The sequence below is a fragment of the Camponotus floridanus genome, unplaced genomic scaffold, assembly GCF_003227725.1.
Source record: "Camponotus floridanus strain SB8 unplaced genomic scaffold, Cflo_v7.5 scaffold13, whole genome shotgun sequence".
NCBI classification, from domain to species: Eukaryota; Metazoa; Arthropoda; class Insecta; order Hymenoptera; family Formicidae; genus Camponotus; species Camponotus floridanus.
Window position 1 is genome coordinate 1,837,927 of NW_020229248.1, and position 9,533 is coordinate 1,847,459.

A 9,533-nucleotide genomic window follows, 5' to 3' on the forward strand; every position below is an offset into this window, starting at 1 on the left:
ATTCGCGCAATATTTGTGATTGAGTCGGATATTTATGGGACATCTGGAATGATGGTTCGGTGACAGTTATCGTTGATTCATCGGAAATGCTTGAGCAATTCTTACATATACTTCTTTCATTCTCTTTCTTCAAGATCTTTAAATAGAATAGTATTGAAAAGTCAATTCGCGCCTTATTTTTAGCTTTGGTCATTATTATTGAGTTATCAGTAAGATAATGTTGAAAATGAAATGTCTGTCGCGTTTGTTGATAATTCAGAAAATGCAATTCGGAAGGAATGAGATATAAGACAATTTAAGATAATACTTATACAATTGTTGTATTTATTTTACAAGGCAGCTAAAATAAAATTCGAGTGTAAAATAATTTATGCGAGAGAAACATAAATTTGAAAAAAATCAAATCTAAATAAAAAAATTCCGTATATATTAAACAATACGATATCTATGGATTCAAGGATCCTATAAAACCAGAAATCTATGAATCGGAGAATGTCGAGATTCGTTCGCATCGTTCGATAAACACGGCTTTGACGAATAAATTTCTACGCTTTACGGACGAATAACAACTGGAAGGCGATCGAAGAAGAACTTGACGGTTCTAAACCGTTATTTACAGTCTAGTGCATCGCATGAGAAACTTACGCCACGATTTTTATCGTGTGACATCTCTCTTGACCCCGCGACGAATGAATCTATTAATTGATCTTTCTGAATTGTCATTTAAAGTGAATTAATTTACAGACGGATATTTCTCTTCACAAAATTCTTAATTAAAACAATTAGTAATTTCTCCAATACTCCTATTGTTGGTATAATTTTATTTTACACAATCTACAGAATAAAATAATTATATTAGTTACTTTATAGCCTACAATTACAGTATATTTTATTAAATTATTAAATTTATTTTGTGGAAAGATAAATTCTGTATGATACTTTATATTACTGAATATTTATATTCTAAGAGGATAAATAAAGATGTATATAAGTTAGCGTTGAGTCTCCTAAAGACTCTCGCGTGTTTCGATTTCAACTCCTTAACAAAATATACCTATTACGATACATTACTATTACAATAAGCCACAGCTTTGTCAGCTTGATGCTCTTGTTCGTATGAGAGAAAAAGAAAGAGAAAGAGAGAGAGGCTTTGACTGAAAACCCAACGCCGAGAAAATGACACAAAGGCCAGCCGAAGCCGCGCGGCGACAACAAATGCGATGATCGCACGGTTTGAATCGACGCTAACGAGATTTATGATTGGCTTAAATTTTAAGAGAAAGCGGCTTTCAACGACGACGTGCCGCGGTCTGGACGCACATAGAAGCCTCAGAAATGCGTGCGCCCAACGCATTAATCTGTGCACAGTCGATCGCTGCTGCATTCTACCTGTTTGTTCTCAAAACGCCTTCTCGCATATACGCGCGTTCTCCGATGCATACACATACACACACCTAATAAGAAATAAAAAAAGGAAGGGAATTACGCGTATTATTGCATCACGACTGCGTAAAGCCATGAGATTGCGTGAAAAATTCCCACATTCCATTTGTTTCTTTTTTTAAGCTACTTGGCGCGGACGTACGGATAATGTGGAAGAACTCGCAATTTAAATAATATAATAGTGATACCGAGATGAGATAAGGATAAGAATAATTTGTTTATTTATGATAATCGTAAATTAAAGCTAATCATAGATTGATGTGCAGACAGCACATCGAGCTGCAAATTTGTTTCTATATCAAAATTCCTCCGTTTTAAATTTTTATTAATTTATTTCCGTTGTACATTTCAATTTAATTTAAAAAATCTGAATTACACTCTCTTTTAGAAGATAAAATTAATTTTTTCTATGTACAAGATATTACAATTTTTTGTGTTTTTCTTAGAAATCTCTATGTTTTTTTACAAACATATATGCGAGACTCCATCTTCATGCTTCACGATCATCCTCATTAATAAATATATAAATAGCTCATTAGTTTCATAAGGCATCTCATTACGATTATCCGCTACATTCCGTTTGGCGCGCCTCTGAAACGTCATTATCAGACATCCGGATATCTGTCATTGGTCAATCAGGAGGTCCCGCAATTGAAGACATCCGGGACATACTTGTTGCACGAAATTGAGACCTGGCTCCTGCTCGGGAGATCCCAGGACGAAAAAAAAACACCTCGTTCCGCGCGCACCTTAAGATTCGCGATATCTTTATGTATTTTGCGCTAGCAGAATAAATAAATCCGATATCAAAACGTGTGCGTACACAATGTTGCATGTTATCTCAAATATCCTAAGTATGCTCGCGAGTACTCTTCAGATTCTTCTGGTCTGTACATAATACTAGCATAATCGAAAGATAAACATAATATATATTCGAGATGATCAATCATTAAAATTTCAATAAAATATCCTTAGTTGCTTTCTCTCTCTCTCTCTCTCTCTCTCTTTCTCTGTTGCACGCATGTGCGTGCATTCTTCGCTAAAAAAAAATTAAACGAAAGTACATGTAACTGGGAGCAAAAAATCTCTTTTCAGAAATGAGCATCTTAGAAATATTCTCCGTCAAATGCATATATTGCATAAACGTGAGAAATGGCATTGATAACGTTACACAACGTCAGGGATCCGCTGAAGAATTGACGCTATCCCATTAATATTAATATGCAGATATTTACGATAATATTGCAAATTGCAATTCGTACCAAGTAAACGCAACTTTCGCTTTCACATAATCGGTACATGATTTACAATCGATGTTTTTTAATTGTATTATGTATTACGTATTATTTATTACGTATAATTGAAATAACTTTGAAATACTAATAGCACTGAAACCTGAATTATAAGCAATTGAGAAATATTTTTCACGAGATATTATTAATTATTAAAATAAATTCATCAATTCTAGAAATATATTTAGTATCGAATATTAAAGGATTTATAATGAGATTGTGCATTCTCTCTTTCTTTCTTTTTCTCTAGAAATTTGCCGTGAATAAATTATAATTTTTGTATTTAAAGCGTGTTCGCTCGGTATGTTCTTTCTCTTAGGCATTTCTTGTTTGAAATATAGATAAGATTGCGTTTCTTATATTCACAATCGTAAATTATGTTACTTATTAGAATTTATAAGAAGATATATATGTGCTACATACATATTCATGAAAGTTCTCACGATACAGTTGAATTCTTCGAACTGTATAATTAAGAACTTTAAGAGTAAGAAACGATGTATTATTTGATAGTGATCTTTTTAATCGATATATATATAAAGTATACTCTTTGAAAATATATGGAGAATCTAGAAAACGATTTTTTGATAATTTTATCTTTATATTATAGGCAATTGCTGCAATCCATCCATTGGCAAGCTATGCATTAGATATGTTTAAACTATATAAAAATATATATCTATCTTTGTTTATATAATATATTCAATGTCTTAAAATTTTGAACATATATAATACATTCTTTATTCCAATTCCTAGTAATAAAAAAAGGAAAATGTTATGCAAATAAAATAAATGTTCATCTTGTGGGAGTTATTCAATTTTTTATAGATTTAGAAATCTAGCGTTTGAAACCTAAGAAGTTTTATGTTTCTCCTTTATATAAGAAGAAGCATTAGAAAATACATATGATAAAAAATCTTACTTTAGAAAGTTGCAAAAATCTTTGAAATATTTCTTTATCTGTAATTTTGAATAATAATACCCGGGAAATCAAGGAATTTTCAGAAAATGTTTTAAATAAAATTTGAATAAATGCTCTGATAACATATTTACATATGTAACGTATTGAAGAAAAGAGAAGCACTCGATTAATAACACGAACGACGTGTAATTCACGATATAAATGTACAATATACATCTCTCTCTTTCTCTCAATAGATTTTTCGCGCGAGTTGATAGCCGCGACATTAGCATACAATAGGCAAGATATTTGATAGCGATAAGAATAATTTTCTGTCATTTTTTTCTTTTCTTATGTCACTGATTCATAGCGATGTTCTCGTGTCAATCATGATGATTGACAATCAATTAATTCGACGATTTGTAATAATTGAAAAAAATTGAGGTCATTAAAGGGAGGGAGAAGGATGACCGTTTCTCTCGTGACTCACTACACGATATAATTCATATCCACCTTGGCTCGCATATCACGATCCACAAATTTGTTTTCTGCGCGCCAATTGCAACCGGAACTGGTTACCGGTTGAGTGCAGTTGAGCTATTCTTAAGAGTGGTTAAATGATTTTAAAGGGACTGCGGAGGCGCCGCGTCGCGTCTCTTCGCAGATCACGATGATTCATCGTGCGGCGTCGTCCCCTGCTTGTGCTTCGACGCCGCCACTTCCGGTTGTCACCGATGACGATGTAATTCTGCATTTGCTGCAATGACCAAGATGCATCTCTCCGTGTACAGAGAGCATACAGAGATTCTACGATATCATAATAATTATGTTATATACCAGAAGAGATTTATGAAGAACAATATTTTGTTTCATAGAAATTTTTAATAATTAAGAGTTCATATATGTATGTATATATGTATACAATTAATATTGTGTTCTACTTTAATATTATTTTTAACTTTATATCATAATAATAATAAATCTATTTTAATTTTTAAACTTATTATTTATTATGATATCAAGTTATTTTGCAACACAGAAAATAATTTTTCTTTAATAATTCAATTCAATTGTATTTGCATAGATTATTCTAAATTTTTCGCGATTCTGTTATTTTAGACATCTAGATTCGAATTAAATTTGCATGATGAAATATTAATCTTTTAGAAATATTAATCGTTAGAAATATTAATCTTTTCAGAACTATATCTTTTAAATTAAATCGATATATCTTTTAATTCTAACATCATATAAATAAATCTTTGATTTAAAATTATGTTAAAAAATTTTGTTTGGAAAGTAAAAAGTTTCTATTGTAGATCTCGACTCTTTGAACTCTCTCTCTCGGCGAACGAAGCTTACGAGAATTCTCACACCCTCTAGTCCATTATCCCTCGTCTGTGCTAGAATCGCGTCAATGGTCATGGCTTCAACGAGCTAATTTTACGAGCGCCAACTCGTCGTCGTCTGGTCTTTCTCATGGTTGTGGTGAGATGGGAAAAGAGTAGTTCGCCAGTTGTTTTATCGTCATGAAACAGTAGCCGAGAGTGGACTTGAAGAGGCCACGATATAAGTAGATGAGAAGGCGAAAAAAAATTAGAAAAGATGAGACACAAGTAGAAAATACAAAAAGGGAGACAAGGAAAAGAGAGAGAAGAAGAATCTTGAAGAGAATAAAAAAAAAGAAGAAAGAAGGAAGAGTTTTCAACTGAACTGAGAAGTCAGGGAGATGTCATGACCCCAGAAAATTAGATAATTTCGATGTCACGTCTGTGAAGCACTTATCGCTCTGAGTTCGATCCATGAGATTATAGCCAAGAATCAATTAAGCCGAAAGTTCAGCTGAGTTCAGACGACCTCTTAGTTTCATATTCTCGAATGTAAATCGATCGAGATTTTGAATAATCGTTATAATAAATCATGCACGGTGAAATACAATGCGATACTTTTCATTTAATTTTCTAATATTTGGATGCTAAAAAAAGGAATTACTTGGAAAACTAAATGAACCGAATTTATCGAATACAATTGAAAATGTTATTCCTGAAAAAATTATTTAATATTTTGTGTGACTGTATATTTTATTATTATTCCATTTACTTTATGTTTTCATTTTATTGTTGAGTATAGTAAAAATCCTATATATTTTAGGGAAGAAATCTTATATATTTTATTATATTTTATTATATTTTAAGAAATTTTATTTTGTATTTTCAATGGCTTAAAAAATAATTTTTGCTTTAAAATAATACGAAAATGCAGAATGGAAAGACGAGAGGAAGACTTAAACGAGAAAAAGAGAGAGAGAGAGAGAGACACTATATAAAAACATATCTATAAATTTCAATCTGTAAAAGTTCCAAGAAGAATAAGAAGGCGTTTCCGATAATTATTTTATCCACCATATAATATATGCATTGTAATTATCTTACCGCTATTATACACGCAACGTTGCATAAGCGATTAAGTCGATGATGAGTCTTTAAAGACATCATTATAATGTTTTTTTTATTTTCAGGCTAACGTGAGCCAAGCCGAGTATGAAAGAGCGCACAGAGAGTACCTGAAACAAGTACAGCTGTCACACGACGGACAGGAGTCTAGAAGACGCCGAGATCTCCACGTGTTTCAAACTACAGGTAAAGTCACTTCAACTTTTGTCAAAAACATCAGTTTTAAAATCAGATTCATTGAAATTTAATTTTGCCAAAATGAAATTTAGAAATTATCTGCGCAACAATGTGGTAGTACATCTCTTTCGTAAATTTATATCTATTTTCTGATAATTATATATCTGCTTCTTTATTTGTGTTTCTAAGTAAATTAGTTCTATCGTAATTATGCCACTAATAATTTATACGTGAGAAAACATCAGGGATTACATATTATAAAGATAATTAACAAGAATATAATTTCTAATTAATTCTAAATTAATCAAACGACTTATTAGCGGAATTATTTTAACATTTCCTAAATTTAGCTTTACTAAGAAAAAAATTAGATCAAGGAAATTGTCGATTGATCGAATAACATGTTTTTCCGCTTCTACGAATTAAAATTTACTCATACGAACAGACGAGTCGATTGCGTGCGAATGTGTACGAGTGAAAAACCTTGCGGCACGCATATTCGCAGTACAGCGTATCCAACAAAAATAAATGCGGAAAACGGGGTTTTAGAGTGATGAGGGGGGGTCGGAGAAGAGGAGGGAGAGCGCGATGCAGTTATCCGCTGCCGCGACCTGTCGATACGTCACTCGACACGTTCTCGCGCTAGAACGCATTGAAGTCACGCGCTGCGATTCCGCGGTCGATCCACGAAGGACGGCAATAAAAATCCCGCTCCGAGGAAGAAAGAAAAAACGGCATCTCCTCGCCGAAGCCGGGAAAAAAAGGGAACGCGCAATCTGTTAATATTTATTTTTTCAAATTCTGAAACGGCTAGAAACTTCTCCGCAAATTCGCGTCGTTGCGGCTCATCTAACAAAAGACCAGAGTGTCTAGGAAAATATGGGAAATCTAAATTTTTTTGGATCTAGAAAAACCGGAGAATTCTCATGGAATTTTAGGGACTTGATAAATTTTTTAATTAATTCTTTCTTTAACAATTTTTACTTTTCATCATTTTTAGTGATAAAAAAATGTTATACAAATGATAAATGTTTATCTTCAGGAAACTTTTCAGTTCTTATCATATACATTTACAAATATAGTATTTGAAACTTAACTGAAGTTAAAACTGGCTCTATGTTTTTCATTGGTAGAAATGAAAAGTATTAAAAAATACATACAATAAAAAAAACTCATTTTAAAAAATTGCATTAAAAATACGTCTTAAAATATTTTTTTCATGGAATTTTGAATAAAATGGGAAATTAGAGAATTTTTTGGGAAAATTTTACTGGGAAGATTTGAGTAGGCGTTCTGAGAGGGCGATTTGGCGAAACAAGAAGCGCAATTCGGCACAGTCGCAATTCGCGATCGTCGATCGATCGATTGATTACGCGCGATCCCTCCCAGTAGGAAGAAAAAGAAGCTTGCCGGAAGCAAGATCTAAAAGCGTGTTTCTTCAAGGATTCTGGGAAAATATACTCGCGCTATTATTGGCCGTTTACCTAATTTCTCTCGCGGCGCGGCTGATAGAGAAAAGATACTTCGCCAATGTATACTTCGTGAAGAACGAAGAAACGAACGCCATCATTTTTTAATTAAAAGGCGTAACTTTTTAATGTCTCGCTAAAAGATTCCGAGTCGGATTTAACATTTTGTATATTGAAACCATCGGTGAACAAGAACGTAACATTTTGGTGCTTCACACGTTGTTGATCTTGAAATCAAACTTGGTTAATTTATAATGTAATGAAATATAATATTGAGTTTGAATCCTATTATGAAATATTTATTTTAGATTAATATTTACGTTGTTTGTTTTTTTATTAATTAAATTATAAATTTTTTTATTTATTATAAAGACAAATAATGAGAAAAAATTTGTTTTCCAAACTATTTTTATTAATATACGAGAATAAATTTTAATAATGTTTCTTTATTTAGATTCAAATATGATCATAAATTAAGAAATTATATTATTATTGCACAATCTAATTAATAGCAAGATAATTCATAATCTATAATAATTTGCACGATCAATCTAAATTTAATTTTTCGAGATTCATTTTCCCAAGTCTCCAAGATTATCCTTACATCGAATCATTCGACTTATCCAACTCGTCCTATAAAGATAATCTTCACTTAAGACTTCACTTCATTCCATTTAATATCAAGCAATTAACCGAGTCGGTTCACGAAATCTGAACAATAGGAGAGAGCACTTTATGTCCGATCCGGCAAATTAAGACGTGACTCTCGCTAATGAATCTCGCGAGAAGCAGAGCGGCTCGACGATGTAGGATTCCGCTCAATTACGAGCAACCCCTGAAAATAGTGGGTCAATGAGATAAAAGTCGGCAAGATCTGCTCAGACAGACAGACAGACTGGACAGCTGGCGACCACTGCGACTTTATACCGGGTTAGCTTTAGGCCGCGTATGTATGTACATTGAGTGTACTCGAGTTCGTCCATCGAGTCGAAACCAGTCTGAAGTGGGCACTTGTCTATATACCAGGCTAAAGGTGCGCGAAGCAGAAGAAGACGACCTCTCCTGATGGCTCTGGCCTCTCTCTTTCTCTCTTTTTTTCTCTTTCTCTCTCTACCTGGAGCGTGCGCGCCAAACCCCGCATCGTGTGCACGGCTGTTATTATGAAATAGAAATTCCGACCACGGCGGAATGCCGAGCGACGAGTTTCCGAATGCAATAAGAACGAATCGCCGGAGCAGAAACGTACCGCGAGAACAAGAAGTAGTCTGCCTTGCTTTATCCGCGAAACGCGAACGAACGAAACCGACAACGGGATCATTGCGAGTATAACCGATGCGCGAAGCATCATCAAGAGGCCCCTCCTGCTTATCCTTCTCTTGAATCTTCCCGAGATTTATTTCTATTATCTGATCATCAATATTGGATGGAATACACTTATTAGTCTCGTGGCTATTAGTCCGGAAGGATGCGCAAAAAACTGATGAATATAAAAAAAGAACTTAAGATTAAAGATTTTTTTTATATAGTTATCTAGAAATTTATGAGATTACATAGCGCGTTTTTATTTATTTTTTGTTATCAAGGCAGAATATTTTATAGATGAATTTCGCTTCCGAAATGTCGATGACATTGACGACTTTACGAAGTGGCGCCAGTTAAATATGGGACACCAAGCGGTGGCGCTTATTTTGTCAGAAGTTATTTTGTTAGAAATTTATTACGAAATGTCAAATCGATCCGGGGCTAATTTTGGATTTACTGGTCTGAAAATATCATCGATTTGTATTACATTTCTGTT

General features: G+C 33.4%; 1 protein-coding gene across 2 annotated transcripts in view; it reads left to right on the top strand.

The window, feature by feature from the left end:
• Positions 1–9,533, top strand: part of LOC105255077 (bone morphogenetic protein 4) — a 32,733-nt gene that overhangs the window by 15,363 nt on the left and 7,837 nt on the right. For both annotated transcript variants that reach the window (XM_011264151.3, XM_025406012.1), the window contains one exon: positions 6,155–6,275. In XM_011264151.3, coding sequence (XP_011262453.1) covers positions 6,155–6,275 — 121 coding nt within the window. The remainder of the gene's footprint in view (positions 1–6,154; positions 6,276–9,533) is intronic.